Raw genomic sequence first — 16,513 nt, forward strand, 5'->3', positions numbered from 1 at the left:
CAGTAAACCACATGAAATAAAAACATGTATCCAGTGGAATTCTTACTATGATGAACTTCATTCTTGCTTATAATTCTGCGGCTGAAATCCTATGCATAACTGTGTGGGACTTTTGACACAAGACTTGGGGAAGCAAGCATTGGGTCAAAGTGCATGCTACTTATCAGCAGCAACTGCCTCGAGTCTTGTGCTGCTTCCCCAACTTTGCCTGTCCCTTCTTGCCTTCTTTGTGGACCACACCAGAGACAGACGGTATCCACTTGGTGGTGCTCCATTGGCAGATGGAGGCTGTAATACTTCTGAATACCAGTTGCTGGAAATCACTGGGCAAGGGATGCGGGAGCGCTCCTGTGCTCAAGTACTGTTTGCAGGTTTCCTACAAGCATATTGTTGGCTGCTGTGAAGACAGGACTACCTGGGACATTGGACTGATCCAGAAGGCTACTGTTATGTTCTCCCTTCCGTTTCCACTCGTGACAGTGTCAGGAGCTGGCTAGGTCAGCAATAAAATAATAAAGCACCTGATGGCGGTGAAGTTAACTCTTTATTCAAAGAAACAAAGCAACTCAGTCCTAGTGGTCACAGCAACCCTTCCCTGTAGGTCTAGACCCAATGACGCAGTTCTAAAGACTGAAGATCCCCACCTTCCCAAAGCTTTCTAAGGCTCCTTCCCAGGTTCGTTCCCCAGCAGCCGACAGCTCCATCATCTTGTCTCTCATGGCTCTGCCCTCTTCATTTCACTGCAAGTTCTAGGAGAGCAGGGGAGAGGTGAGCTGGTCACAGCAGGAAGGGGAGACTCCCTGGACTCTTCAGCAGCCTGCCTCACTTGTCTCCTGGCCCCACTCTTTGGCTCTCTGCCACAGCCTCTTCCTGCTCACTAAACCCTGTTACCTCTTCAGCTTCTGACACCTCTCTTAGTCTGCTCCCTCTTCTCTGACCATTCACGGTCATCCCACCACCAATCCACTGGCTCTGAGTCTTCTTCCCTGAGGGTTTCCTTGAGGGCTCTCCAGTTGGTGCCTCCCGCCACTCCTCTGCATCTAGCCAGTCCATGGCAGAAAGATGCCTTCCATCAGTAGAACAACAGCAATTGAATCGTTACAGTGAAACATGAGCCCTTAGGCCAAGAGATAATAGTGCCAAATTATGAGACGGCAGGGCTAAATTTATCAGCAAGGGCAAGAAGGCCATTACTGCTAATTTAAGGGTGCATCTAGACCAACACATATTGCATTTTATTTGAGCTTTAACCTTTGAAGTTCAGGTACTAATAGTTGACACATTTTACTATTTTTAGGATAGATCCAATGCCGTCCTAATGGGCACAATGGAATTCCTCTTTCTCCTCTGCCTTGTGCCCTTCAATGCACCCAGTGAGTCCCCTAACCCACTGGAGCAGATTTTGGGGCCATACAGAGGGGAGTCCTGTTTTCACAAAAGCAAGATGCCACGATAACAATCCATTATGATTATTTTAATTAAGTGCCTATTACTAAAAAGAAAAAAAAATCTTGAAATGACCTACAGGGATCCTTGGAACCAATAAATGTGCTGTGCAGTGAAAAAAAAAATGAGGAAAATCTTCATAATGCACATATTTTTTGACTGTGAACTAGCTTTAGCTAAAGAACCTTTAGTAAATGAGCACATGAGTGAAAACGAAAATATAGCAAAAGAACAAAAGAAGCTCTTTTAATTGAGAACAATGGCCATGGTGAGACGGTTGGAATTCTGTTCGGCTCATTTTCAAGAAGGCCTGTACCTCATTAAGAAGGTTCCAACCTTTTGTACAAAAAAAGAAAAGGAAAAGATGTAGACAGTGTGGAAAACGCTTGGTCTGGGTGCCCTGAAAAAGCATGTGACTTGATCAGCAGAGTTATTGGCACATCAGTGACAAATAGCTCTAGTACAAGGTTGGTAAAGGGTGACATAAACAATACTTATTTTACAATAATAAACAGTTGGTCCTTTCTAAAGTCTTTATGAAACTTAAACACTATCAAAATTAAGTTATTAAGAAAAGCGTTATAAAAAGTTGAAGGGAGCTTTTATGTGGACATACTAGACACTGAAGAGCAATACCTGGAGAGGAATGATAAGTGTGTTTCTGTGCTGTGGTAGCAGCATTCTTGCCTTGAACTCTGCCTCCACCTGTCAACTGCCAGCTGCAAGAATAATAATCAAACAGAACTACCATGAATCTATTTTTGCTGAGGCATCCCAGCCGACCTTTTCCCTGGCTGTAATATCATACCCTATACCAAAACAGTGATCCAAAGCAAACAATTTAAGGACACCTCTGCCTTGCAACACAAGTGACAAGACCTCATCATGTACAGTACTTCATTCTAGTGATTCTGTTACAGATTAGGATTGAGCAGAAGCTATTTCTCTTTTTGTAGATGGAGTTGAGAATTTATTAATATACTCGTATCAGATATAAAATAAGGGACGCGGGTGGTGCTGTGGGTAAAACCTCAGCGCCTAGGACTTGCCGATCGCATGGTCGGCGGTTCGAATCCCCGCGGCGGGGTGCGCTCCCGTCGTTCGGTCCCAGCGCCTGCCAACCTAGCAGTTCGAAAGCACCTCCGGGTGCAAGTAGATAAATAGGGACCGCTTACCAGTGGGAAGGTAAACGGCGTTCCGTGTGCTGCGCTGGCTCGCCAGATGCAGCTTGTCACACTGGCCACGTGACCTGGAAGTGTCTGCGGACAGCGCTGGCTCCCGGCCAGAGTGAGATGAGTGCACAACCCTAGAGTCTGGCAAGACTGGCCCGTACGGGCAGGGGTACCTTTACCTTTTTTTTTTATCAGATATAAAATTACAAATAACCTGTAATCCAGCACAACTACTGATGGGCAATATTTCATAGCAAACATTTATTAACATTTGAGAAGTCTTGTTGCCCTTCCCACTTTGCTTTCATTACAAGCATCATTTATAGACAAATAAATCTGGGGACCATCTACCTGGAGTTGTTTTCATTATGTAGGAATATGTCTCCTTCAAAATTCCAAGGAAATAATTAAACAGGATCCTGAGTTGAAAGGTGAACAGGCACCACTCTCTCAAATGCAGGCAATCTGAAATCATTATGGTCTTCTTCTTCATGAGAAATAACATGATTAACTACAGAAATATATAAGGAGAAAAAAAGGATGTGTCTGTGTCATTAATCCTTCCAGATGAGAAAGAATTACTTTTGAGGGAAGCAGAGATTTGGGGATCCAGGATTTGATTCAATGTGACATTACCAGTTCCTTCTAGTATAATCTGGACAAGTCTCACAAGCGGCTGGTGCAGTGGTAAATCTGCTGTACCACTTACAGCGACAAGTACATAAGACTCCTCCCTGCACCTAGAAATAAAGCATGTCAGGGAGAAGCAGAAGCGCCTAACATTTAGCTTTTAATATACACGATTTCCACCCCCAAACTCTGAAGTGCTATAGTCCAGGACTAGGTTTGCCACCACTGCATTTGCTGCTTTGTGGAAATGAGGTCTATGGCTGCCGGTGGCTCCACAACTACCTTTGCTCTCTAACCATCCACACGAAGGGGCTAGGCCTCAAGCTCAGCACGAGGTGACAATGACTCCCAGCACTCCCTGCTGCAGAAACAGCAGACGGGAAGCCGATAGAAGAAGAAAAAGGAGGGGGAGACTACTACACTTCCCAGCACTCCCTGCGCCTCTTTCTCTCTCACACACACACAAACTCTTTTTCCAGAGGGGCAAGCAGCCGAGCCTCTTGAGGACTACGTTTCCCATCGTGCCTCGCGAGCCGAAAACCAGACCCGCCAAGGCTGCGGCGGCGAGAGGCGGCCTGGGAGCCGTAGTCTTCCTGCGTGTCGTGAGGCCTGCTCGAGGTTCGTGTGGGTGGTGCCGCGGTGAGGATGTGGCGGGCGTGACGCGATTTTGTCCGCGTTGGAGCCGGGGCGGCCGTGACGTGGCAAAGAGAGAGAGAAAAGAGAGAGCTAAGAGAGAGCCAGGCTCCCCCGACACAGATTAGCCCTGGTGCGCGGACGCCGCGGTCGCCCTTCGCCCGCTCCCGAGGCTCAGCTGGTTTCGTCGTCTCTGCGGGAGCGAGAGAGGAAGGAGGAGGAGGAGGAGGAAGAGAAGCAGCGAGAAAGAGGGACCGGGGCCTCTTGCTTTCGCCTTCCCCGCCGCCGCCGCCTTCGCACTCGGCCCGCTCCGCTCTTGCGCCGCCGCCGCCGCTACCTCCGCCCAGCCGGGAGCCGCCATGGGCCTCACCATCTCCTCCCTCTTCTCGCGCCTCTTCGGCAAGAAGCAGATGCGCATCCTCATGGGTGAGACGGGCGGGCAAAGAGAGAGAGGCGCTTCACCCCCCCCTCAATTCCACACCCGCTCCGCCCGGGGTAGCGAGCCGGGCCTGAGGCGACCCCACCCCGGGCAGAGGAGCCGGCGGCCGGTTGCTTCCCTCGCTCCCCGTTCGCCTAGCGAGGGGTGGGGGGGGGAGTGTTGGAGTCTTCGCGGGGGCTGGGATGGGAAGGCACAGCAGTGGGGCGGGCGGGCGCCAGGCAGGCAGGCAGGCAGCATTGTTCGGGCCAGGCCTTGTGCTGTCGGGAGACAAGGAGAGAGGGAGGGGGGAGAAAGGAGAGGAAGGGAGGGTCTCCATGGCCTCCCCCCCCCCCCGCCCTCCTTGCAGGACGTTCTTAAGGAATCCACCTTGGGAGACATTTTTAGAACGAGCGGAATTTATCTTCGCCCGGGGCCTTCTGCTCTTTTCAGGATGTGGGTTCGTTTTCCGTCCCGATGGGCTTCCTGTGTTTCAAAATAAGTCCGGTGCCGTCAGTCTGATCCCTCGTTAACCCTCGGCGCGCACAGAGAGCCTTCGCGTTTGTTGTTGTGATCGTAGGAATTGTTCTTTTAATACATACATACATACATACATACATACACAATACACGCACCATTTTCCTTCCAATGCAGGAATGTAAAGCGAAATGCGGTAATAATTATACTGCAAATAAAAATGGAAGAGTCAGTTACACTGACGGCTGTCTCCTAGTTTTTTTTTGTTACAGACAATTACATTAGCATAACTTTTTTTTCCCTCCCCCTTCCTCTCATCCTATCCCACAACACTTTTGGGATGGTGAAGAATCAGTGTGCAGATATCCACATTGCTTCATATCATTAGTATTTTGGATAGGGTGGGTTCTTAGTATTTGTTAGTTTTTATTAAAATGAGATGCACATTTTGTATTTGCTTTTTTATGTATGGAGTTAAGGGGCATGCCCTGCCTTGTTGGTTCATTCAGTTTAAGATTACACAAATCAATACTGTACTGAGCTGGGTGGTTCACAGAAAGATGCTTATAACTCTTTGCCTGTATCCTGTTGATAGCCTGGTATGTTAACTTAGGATTTTGCCCTAATTATATACAGTGGCTGTTGTGAAAGGTCATTGGTTTTGAATTTGGAATTGCTTTGTTGTCTCAAGGATGCATAGCTGCAATTTTAAAATGGTAAATGTCACCCATATGTGCTTTGTCTTGTCTTGTCATCCTTGGGCAGAGCAGCCCAAGCGTCAGATCCACCATGCTGGAGGGCTTTTGGATGGTGTGGAGATAGCCCTCTGTCCAACCCTGTGCAAGGGAGCTCTCCTATATGCTTGCCCAAAGCTGGTGTTTTTTCCCTTGCCTTGGCCAGCATGAGCATCACACTGTGAATGCATTACTGGCTGTACAACTCCATAAAGCTCCATTTCTGCCAGCCAGGGTTAACATTGCACCCTAACCATTCCCCATCAAATTAATGAGTGCTAGTGTTGTTTTATCCTGGATCCCTGAGTGTCCATGGTCTAGACACAGCTTTTTAAATACCAGCTCTTAATTGTCTCAAATGGTTGCTGTTAAGCACAACACAAGGGGTCTTTCCTGGCGGATCACTTTGCAGCCAATTGAACTATGTTAGTGAGAGAACTGAGACTTAAAATGGATTATTGTTATAATGCATGTGGGAATATCCTATGATTATGATGCTAAACATGCTGACATACCTCCCCTTAAAAATTTCATTTCAAATTCCAGAATGATAGTATGTAGTCACAAACTGTTTTGAGTGTTGAAGTTCTGTTTGGACTTCTGTTACTGTAATCTGAATTTTATAAGGCCAGTGTCTGTTCTAGAATTATCTCTTGTGTTTGTGTCTGAGATGATAATTCGTAAAGGGACACATTGGGCGCAACACTAAACAATGGCATAATGCTACTCAAACAGGCCTACTTGGACTTGAGCACTCCCTCCTCCTTTTTCTTTGGACACATGCCAGAGAAAGAGATTGAAAGAATCCATTTCCAGATTTAAAATAAATTTTGTTTGTCATTACATCTGACAATCACAAACCATGGTTAGCATAAACTATAGTTTATTGGAACAAGTCAAAACCATCTGTGGTCTTGTTGCAATAAACCATCATTTAAACTAACTACACTTCACGGTTTGGATTACTTCAAAGAAGGAAATGGAAGCTTCCAATCTCCTCCTGGCATGTGTTGGAGGGGGAGGGGTGAAGTAGGCTTGTATGTGTGTCACTGTAGGTGAAGCACTCTTCTTAGCAATTGCTGATGAGACAGTACCATGTGTGTTTAAGTTTTCATTTTGGCTGGACTACACATAGATGTGGACTCAAAACCAGGTCATTTATCTCTTCTGCCAGTATTAAAAATACTAAGATGTATTCTGTGTCTCTAGTAGTGCTAAGACTTTTGGAGTCTTACCAACTACTTCAAAACACTTAGCATTCTCATGTTGCTTCCCACAAAGCAGCTGATGTTTGGTTTCTCCCTAGCAATTACTGATATTGTTAGAGATGGTACATTAGATATTTATATTGCTAATCTGAATGGTGATGCTTTCATTATAGTAGACAATCAGCTTTATAGAAAAGTAAAGTGGATCTTTCGTGTGTTTTTCAAAAATATGCCCAACCCATGCAAATACCTTACACACCAAAGATTTTCCTGTTACACCTTCACCTGGACTGTCCTCAATTTTCCCTTCAGTCAAAACCAGTTGCCTTCAGCACTTCTCAATGTACACTAAATAAGCAACTTCATTTTTATCCATCTTTCTTTGCTCAGGCATTAATCAACACAAAGCAATGCCTTCTAGTCTCCCTTATCTGTGCACTTTGAAGGTCAAAAAAAGATGGAATCCTAGCCCTGAAGACCTCCCAGAGACCTCTGAGTATAGGGTGGTATGTAAATTCAATAAATAATAATAATTATAGTCCCCCCCCCTCCTTTCTCACAGGGAACATTTTAGGAGATAGGTACCACATGAAGTGGTAATGAACCTTGCTTACATCTAATACTAACTTATCTGATGGTAACTTTGTTACATAGCTTTAGATTACTGTAGCTTGTATATTATATATCCAGCTTTACCACTGTTGGTGTTAAGAGCAGTTTGATCATCTAGATCTTAGGCTTCCATTAAGGCATCCTAAATTGTTGTTGCCTTCAAACTCAGATGGTGTACAGCTGGAGAAGGGGGGAGGCATTTTTTGCTGATTCTTCCCTGCACCATTTCCCACATCATTCCAAAATTTCATCCATTGCAGAGCAAAAGGTCCCCACCTCCCCAGCAGGAGACTCCTAGAGTGAAGTACCTCTCACTGGAGTTCTGAATCCCAGCCACAGGATTTACAGGTCACAGGAAGATTAGATGGCATGTATTCATGCACTTGACTTTTTCTTTATAAAAACCTCTTTTGTAAATATTTCTTGGCTTAACTAACAAAACAATTTTATAACTTAAAAAACCCAATTTATTCACTGGTCATTAACCAATGCGTTAGAAGTTGCAGATCTTAGATTTGTACATTTTATATACTGTCAATATGTAAGAACATGCTGAATGTATTTTTCACTCAGCAGAGCTTGAAAGAATAGACAGCACATTAAACTTTCCAGCCTGTACGGAAAGTTCTTTAGATAACATCAAAAGAAAGCATTCTCATTTACCAAATGCCAGAAGACAATATAATAAGCACTATTCCAAGATCCTAAATATACTGTAGGAAAGAAGACTCTGCACAGGCTTCTCACATGCAAGTGAAGCACCTGCATGTAGAGGGATCTCAGTTGGACATAACAAGCCCCCTTTTCATTCTTAGGGCTTACTCAAGTTCTCATTCCTTGACCAAGTAGAGGGGGCTAGAAGGAAGCCTCCCATTCCCTGTAATAGCCTGAGGTGGTGATGGGGAATCATTTCTAGTATGTTCTGCAGTGGCATAGTTCATGCAGGTGCAAAGAAGCGCTATGCCCAACATGTATTCTCTTTAAATTGAAAAATTATCAGCCTGATTTGTTAGCTTGGATCCTGAGAACTGTGAGTGGAAGTGTGGTTCCTTGTCCCTTCTTATTCCTTGTAACCCCACTAATCTCTAATAGCTTCTCTAGTTGGTTGTGCATGTTTGAGCAACAATCCCTGTGCCCCATAAAATACTGTTCAGGAGGTTCTCCCCACTTTCAGATAAGCTGTTTTGTGGCTGCAGAGGGCTGTTGTGGTATGTGACAAAGGAGCAGTTTTCCTCCACTCAGTTCTCAGGGTAGCAGCCTCATTGTATACTGTCATTGCTCAACACTGCTTGGTGTGAAATAATGGGTAATAGGGGAGATGCAAAAATAGAAAAGCCGGTTTTTAATATGCAGTATAGGATAATTCTGATAGCTTAGTCAAGAAACGGAAGATACCTTGGACAGTGCCATAGTCCTTGGGCTCTACCCTAGCAACTATTTGCGGAAGGTTTTTTTAAAAAATTAAAGATGCAGTAATTTGTTTTTATTTAGTGTTTTAGCATTCAGTCCCAGATTGCACTGTGCTAAGAATGCAGTGAAAATAATTTATAGCACAACTTAATTTTTTTTCTAGCTCAGACACTGCATTTTAATATTTCCTTAATTAACAATTAAATAGTCCCTAATGATTTACTATTCTGCCAAAAAATACATTCGGTGTACTCAAGTCAAGTACAAGTCAGTGCTGCAGGCAATCTCAGACTACATCTTGTCTTGCACTAGTAAAAGACCTATTCCACTACTATTTGAAGACTTATAAACTTGTTTTATTGAAAAAAATGTACTAAAGCATTTGTACTTGATCAGCTAACAGTAAAATGGGGAAAAGAAACTAAAACATTTTAGTTATTCCATGTAGAGCTGGGTCCATAACCATATAGGGTAGAAACCATAGGATTTTGAGCTTATATAATTTACAGCTGCAATTTATAGTAAACCAAGGTTTCTTGCACTATGTTATACAAGGATAATTTTCCTTGTTTTCTTTAAGTTTTAAGCAGTAAAAAATGAGCTTTGGAAACCGTTTTGGATGCGTGATCTAAAAATGAGCTTTGGAAACCGTTTTGGATGCGTGATCTTTCATTATTGTTTACTCATGTTCGAAATATTCTGAAGGTTCATGGAGAAGAAGGGAATTGCTCTAATGGGTGGGAGCTGCCACAAAATACTGCAGTGTATCCTCTACTCCTAGCAATAGTGATTCTGTTCATGCCATTACTTTTACAAATTTTGGGGTTCCCCTGACCTCTTGTTTCTCAGTTTCCCTATTTTGACTACAGCACTGTCGGCACTCCTTCCCTCAATTCACTGTCAGATGGAGTAATATAGAGGTCTCAGGATTCCCCCACCCTACATCCCACTCAATTATTAAAGAATAAATTCTTTTATGCTCTGATTGCTTTGTGTTAACCTCTGCCATTTACAGTGGTACCTCGGAAGTCGAACAGAATCCTTTCCAGAAGTCTGTTCGACTTCCAAAATGTTCAGGAACCAAAGTGCGGCTTCCGATTGGCTGCAGGAAGCTCCTGCAGCCAATCGGAAGCCGTGTCAGACGTTCGGGTTCCAAAGAACATTTGCAAACCGGAACACTCACTTCCGGGTTTGCGGCATTCAGGAGCCAAAACATTCGTCTTTCAACTATGGTTTGTTAATAGCCAACACTGAGTTTGTTAGCCGTACTCCGAGGAAGCTACTGGGAACTTCATGTTATGTTCATACATAATCCCAAGGACGTTGGTCTCATTTTTAAAAGCAGTAAAATAGTCACAGAAAGCCAAAAACTGCAATTTTCAGTTGATGTTACAGGCTGTCTGTCTCTGAATCTATTTCAGAGAGCCGCACTTCTCAAAATTTTGGTTATCAGCTGTTATGAGTGAGGTCTAGTTTGGATGTAAGGCAAATAAGTGGCTTACTTGACAAACTAGGGAGGGAATTGCAGAGTACAATGAAAGAATGGAACATGTGTTATATCTAGTTTGGTTTACATGGTGTAAAATTATGTCTGAACTAACCCAGAATGGAAATTCTATTTTAAAAAAAATCTTTAAAAGTAATAACTAACTATTTGATTTTAAAATGTACCACAGTCTTTGTTTTTCATTGTCAAAACAGATTTTATGAAATGGGGTGCTCATTTTATTAAACTAATAAACATTTGTTTTCTCTAGTTGGTTTGGATGCTGCTGGAAAAACGACCATTCTGTATAAGCTGAAGTTAGGAGAGATTGTCACTACAATTCCCACAATTGGTAAGCAAGATCAGATACATATTGCCAGTATTAACAACCGTTTTTGTTTAAAACTTTGAAACAAAAAAAAATATATTCTATGTTTTCAGGAATTGATATAGAGCAACTTGCCAGAGAATATGATAGAGGTAGAACTCCTGAAGTTTGTTCCCACACTATGTTTATGGTACATATTACTGGATTTCACAATTCTTGAAAGATTGTGAATTTTCCTTGAAATGGGGGATTCTTTCTTTGGGTAGCAAAGCCAACGAAGAGAGCATCCTAGAACCAATGTAACACTTGGGGATGAAGATGTTTGTGATTGCTACATAGATTTTAGCAACATCTTCCATTTGCTTCCATTGTTAGAAACTCAGATAATAGGCACCAAATGGCTCCTTAAACCAGGGTTACTTACAGTTGCCAAAACAGAATGCCTACTTACCATTTTTGGGCCCGGTAGCTTGAAAGTCGTATTTTTCAATATGACTTTTCCTGAAATTCATTCTGATTGTGCAGAGAAAAAAATAACAGATAGAATTCTACAGGATGTGCTGCTGGTGTGTGAAAACAGTCAAGATCTAGGGATCCCCAGGCATGCACCTCCAGATGGTGGAGACTTCAGGTGTCATCCTGACGTCTTCACTTGGTCGCAAGCGGCTGATAGCCATGTGCAAAAATGTTCCTGGTGAATTTGGAACACTGCTTGCTTCTAAGCCCAGCTTTTCTTCTGACAGGTCTTAATATATTTCTTTGTAATACAGTGGTACCTCCAGTTGCAGATGGGATCTGTTCCGGAGCTCCGGTCAGATCCTGAAGTTTCCACAACTAGAGGGACCGCTTCTGTGCATGCACACGCAATGAAAAACTTCCGGGTTTGCCACTTTTGCAACCCGAAGTTTATGTTACCCGAGGGTAACGTAAGCCAAGGTGCTACTGTATAGACAAATTAAAGAAACCAGAATTGTTCTGAAAACTAACATGTAATAGTCTTCTGAAAATGTTTGGCAAATACCTGCTCTACCTAGAGCTTGAAGCATGAATATGTAAAATTGTAATTGCAGATCTTTGTGACTTTACATTTATTAAATTTATTTCATAGTCCTTTATGAAGTTAAGACACCCCACGCTCTCCTGGTCATTGGGCTCACATCTGCCTAGCTTGAGTAGTGCTAGAAAATTGGTTGCTTGCTGGTCCTTATTGTCATAATTGTGTGTGTGTTTTTCCATTTAGGTTTTAATGTGGAAACAGTAGAATATAAAAACATCTGTTTCACTGTTTGGGATGTTGGTGGTCAAGATAAAATCAGGCCACTCTGGAGGCATTATTTTCAGAACACACAGGTAATTCCTCTGACATATGCTTTGCCAAATCCATTTTCACTCTCTCTTTTGTAGACTGGTGTAAAGTTATACTGCCTAGTAAAAAGATTTGTACTAATACCCCCCACCCCCAGTATAATCCCAATAGCAGCATAGGCCAACACTAACTTTCAGTGCTACTTTAAAACACTGGAATTTTCAAATCGGCATTGTGATACTTTTCCTGAGACCATTAAAGCTACTGTGGACGTAACCAGTACTAAGGCACACAGAATCCAAGCTGTCCAAGGTTTTAATAGGCAATAATTTGCATTCAGTTAGGCCTAAAAGGAAAATATGGTTCCATGTGCTCTTTGTCACCCTTCCTCAAACTAATAAGTAGGCTGTGCTTCCTCTCTTGCTCCCTGCAGCCCTCCATATACATTCAGATTTTGCTTCAGAGGATTGGGGGACCCTCAAGCATATTTTGGGGGCACATGGGCTCTGAGTGGGCAGAGGGAGGGAGACATCTGTTTGTGCAGCCTTGCATTCCACCTTTTAATGGCCTTGTGCACATAGCAGGATGTATGCTCAAGTTCTTCAGAGGCCAAGCAAATAATGATCTGAGTTCAAGAGCCAATTATGACCTTGCCACAGACAGATCACTAACTGCATCAATGAAAATAGTATACCTCTGGAGACTAATGGCCCCTGTCAGGTGGGTGGGTGTAGTTTATTGATGGTTCTCTCTCTTACCTGTTGGGCTTGCAGAGTGAACAGCTGCCTCTCTCTGACCAGGCAGTTCAAATACTTTTTGCTGCAATTTTACGAAAAATTACCAGCAGTGAAACAGCAATGAGGTCTGTGGATCACAGCTGGTGGAAAACATGAGCCAAGCCTGACTATTCACTGATTGGAGCATATTTTGAAAACCTATACTTGTGGTAGGGAAGAAATTTCATTCACCATCATCATTGCATCTGAACAACGTGACTTGGCGTAACTGTTCCACGCATTGCAACAACTATTACAGCCAAACCATCCTAGTGATGTAGAAGCACTCTTGGCAGCCTGCTGTGACAACTTTGTGAATTGCAAATAAAAATGTTTGTATTCATGTTGACTTGGATGACACTGTCACAATAATTCCTCTGGTGAAGAGAGTATTGCTTTCTGCTAGAAGTTGTAATATGTTACTGTTGCTTTAAAAATAAACAATGAGACTAAACTGTTAGTGTCCCTGGCCCTTCTGAGGTGTTAGCCCATTGTGATAGAATAGTTCGCATGGATCTTTGGTCTCTGATACCTTCTGATTTCTTGCATATGTTCCCATTTGTCACAGGAGTAAATATCTTTATAATGGTGACTTCAGATTTTATTTGAATGGTATTTCAGATGTCAAACAAGTTTGATAAGAAATACACTTTCTTTTCAGGGTCTCATTTTTGTGGTAGATAGCAACGACAGAGAGAGAATCCAGGAAGCAGCAGAAGAACTCCAGAAAATGGTAACTGCCTCTAACTCAATCTGAACTCCTTCTGTGTCTGACTCCGATGGTTTAGTCTTCCATTTCTAACAAAATTGAGAGGTTAATTTACAAAAACATCAGATATTTTAGTGTAGGATGTTAGGATGCACTGTTCTGTGTTTAGAAGCAATAATATGAGAGGTGGTGGTTCTCAGAACTTCCCTGTTGGGTTTCAGTGAAATCCTTCTTGCAACTATCACTCTTAACTTGACATAGTGTTTCTTGTCTGAGTTGCTTACATGCACTGATGGTAACTAAGTCAACTAGCTACTGAAAACCACTGGGAGAAATGTGAAGGACAAAAATATTGCCAGCCCTGAAGCCTCCCTAACTTGTACTTTTGGTGGTAACAACTATCAACAGGGGAAATAACTAGCATGGTGTTTCCTCCTCCAGCTTCAGGAAGACGAGTTGAGAGATGCAGTGCTGCTTCTCTTTGCAAACAAACAAGACTTGCCAAATGCCATGGCAATAAGTGAAATGACAGATAAACTAGGCCTTCAGTCCCTGCGCAACAGAACTGTAAGTACCGTAAAGCAAAAATAGTTTGCCATGTGGCTTTCTCCCTATCTTGATATATTCTGTGGGTTGGAACGTATGAATAGCAAGTGCTTTTCTTTCCCATACTATGTAGGTAGAAATACCTAACAAAGGCTATTCTTGGATCCAACTGTTGAGTTCCTCTGCTAGGTTTTAAATCACAGAAGGTTGTTCTTGGAGCTAGTACTGTTCTGTTAAAAGGGACTCAGGTGGCGCTGTGGGTTAAACCACAGAGCCTAGGACTTGCCGATCAGAAGGTCGGCGGTTCGAATCCCCACGACGGGGTGAGCTCCCGTTGCTCGGTCCCTGCTCCTGCCAACCTAGCAGTTCAAAAGCACGTCAAAGTACAAGTAGATAAATAGGTACCGCTCTGGCGTTTCCATGCGCTGCTCTGGTTCGCCGGAAACGGCTTAGTCATGCTGGCCACATGACCTGGAAGCTGTACACTGGCTCCCTCGGCCAATAAAGCGAGATGAGCGCCGCAACCCCAGAGTCGGCCACGACTGGACCTAATGGTCAGGGGTCCCTTTACCTTTACCTTTACTGTTCTGATATTATGCATTGGCGCGGAGAAAATGACTACTATTTATCTTTTCTGATAGTCATAGTTAGTCATAGTTCCATACAATAAAGTCCTGTGTGTGTTTACTAGCGATGGCATCTGTCTTAACCCTTTACATTTTGGGGTGGTGGAATGTCCTGCTTGTATGTTCCTGTCTTCAGCAGTTCTATGGACTGGCTACTTTCCCTTTATGCTGAGTGATGGCTCTTTAAGACCTTTCATTTGATGTTTCAGCTAGAGATTTCATAATGCCTGCGTTGCCCTTCTAGTTTTTCACTTTACTTGGTCTTCCTGCCGTGTTCTAATCTATGCCTTGGCCAAGTGAGCTTCTTTATGTTCTGATGTTTGAATTTGCCTTGCATGATGTGGGGGTGGGCATGAGAATATTGTCTTGGAGAGCTGTAACGTGCTAAAAAATGGACTGTATGCTATTAAATATTTCACTTTCTCATTCTCAACAGTGGTATGTTCAAGCTACCTGTGCTACACAAGGAACTGGTCTGTATGAGGGACTTGACTGGCTGTCAAATGAGCTATCAAAGCGCTAACTGGATGACTTTCGCACCAGGGACATGTTTGATATAAGTGGTCTAGGCTTGTTACTTCAAAATTAGTTTGCATCTTGGTTATTATACAGTACAGTATCTGGAACTGGTTTGGGCAGGATATTACAGCATTTTGACTTATTTTGTTGCCAATTATTCTTCACCCAAGCTATATGTTGCCAGGGTAACAATATGCTTGGGTTAAAAAGAAAACTCCTTAATTTGGAAAAAGCGTATCTTCTGATTTTTACTTCTATTGTTAGCCTAAATGCCTGAATATAGTTGTGACTTTTGAAATCTGTTTGAATGCTTCTTGAGCCCCAATTAAATTAAGTACATTTTAAAAAGATTTCCCCCTTTTCTTCTTTAAGTTACTGATATCTTACTTCATTCCTTAAGACAGTCTGCTGACTTAATCTAGCATTCCATTTATATTTATTTCTCTCTCTTATAAAAACACTTCCTATTATTGTTCGTCAGAAAAATGCTCTAAAACACTATTCAAATATTCTGCACCGAGGAACATTTAATTAACCCCTTGGGTTCTGTCAACCCACTTTTGCCTTTGTGTGAATTGAATCTGATTGGTAGAACATTTTTGTGCCAGTTGCGACAAGCTCTTTGAGGTTTTCAATATTCAGCAGATTGTCTTCCTTTATATTGTATCTTTTTTTCTGTTGTTGCATGTTGCTTTTTGATATCAGCCTGTTTTGCCCAGTGTATAATAGTTCTGCTAAAGTTTACTGTTTATTGGTGAACATATCTTCATGAAGACAGATTTTGGAAAATTCTTCAGACTCAATGGATTAATTTCTTCATAACCTACTAAGAATTATTCTTAATAAAAATGAAACAGATGTATAGCTTTGTGTATGCTCCTTGAATCTTAAGTTTGTGGAACTGATAATATGAATGTGTGACAGATTATTCTTTTTCAATAAACGGAGTTTTTTCTGTACTTTGAACACAAACACAGATCTGAATAGCCTTTGAATTGTTTTCAATTTGGCAAAAAATTAAGATGGGCAGTTAAACTTGTGTACAGTGTAGTTGGTTAATCATCAAGACTAAAATCCTGTAAAAGTGTTTTTTGAAGCTGTAAATCTAAATTAAAATGTCCAGATATGAGAGTACTAACAGTTGAAAATTGTAATAAAGTACAAACTGCCCAAATAGTGTGTCAGTTTCATACTTAATTGGAGAGGACTGCATTGTGCTTGCTAGCAACCCTTTTCCTGTAGTTCACTTGCTTAGAAAATCTAACATCGTCTGTATTTTACTCTCATATCCCTCTTTCCTACGCTGAGTTTTCAGTGTTCCTCCCCCCCCCCCCCATTTTACTCCAGCCAAATTCGGAACTGGCACTTTGAGAGGAAATACAGTAAACCAGAAATACAGTGGTATTTTGGTTCTCAAACGGCTTAGTTGTCGGAACAAATCGGCTCCCAAATGCTACAAACCCGGAAGTAAGTTTTCTGG

At 42.5% G+C, this 16,513-nt stretch overlaps 1 protein-coding gene and 1 long non-coding RNA gene across 3 annotated transcripts; one reads left to right on the forward strand and one right to left on the reverse strand.

The window, feature by feature from the left end:
• Positions 1-525: 525 nt before the first annotated feature.
• Positions 526-3,637, reverse strand: LOC310667522. 2 transcript variants are annotated; one of them, XR_014506306.1, is made up of 3 exons: positions 3,531-3,637; positions 2,063-2,165; positions 526-749 (listed from the first exon to the last, which is right to left on the reverse strand). It is a non-coding gene; the product is annotated as an uncharacterized lncRNA (long non-coding RNA). The 2 variants fall into 2 exon arrangements; XR_014506307.1 differs by lacking the exon at positions 526-749 and adding an exon at positions 1,677-1,782.
• A 69-nt stretch (positions 3,638-3,706) lies between these two features.
• On the forward strand, positions 3,707-16,207 carry ARF4 (ARF GTPase 4). The gene is made up of 6 exons (XM_083420065.1): positions 3,707-4,307; positions 10,495-10,575; positions 11,792-11,901; positions 13,295-13,366; positions 13,784-13,909; positions 14,951-16,207. Exons 1-6 carry the CDS (start codon positions 4,241-4,243, stop codon positions 15,035-15,037), a joined length of 543 nt encoding a protein of 180 aa, XP_083276191.1. The 5' UTR covers positions 3,707-4,240; the 3' UTR covers positions 15,038-16,207.
• Positions 16,208-16,513: the final 306 nt, after the last annotated feature.

This window comes from Podarcis tiliguerta (assembly GCF_965153285.1).
Source record: "Podarcis tiliguerta genome assembly, chromosome: 2".
NCBI lineage: Eukaryota > Metazoa > Chordata > Lepidosauria > Squamata > Lacertidae > Podarcis > Podarcis tiliguerta.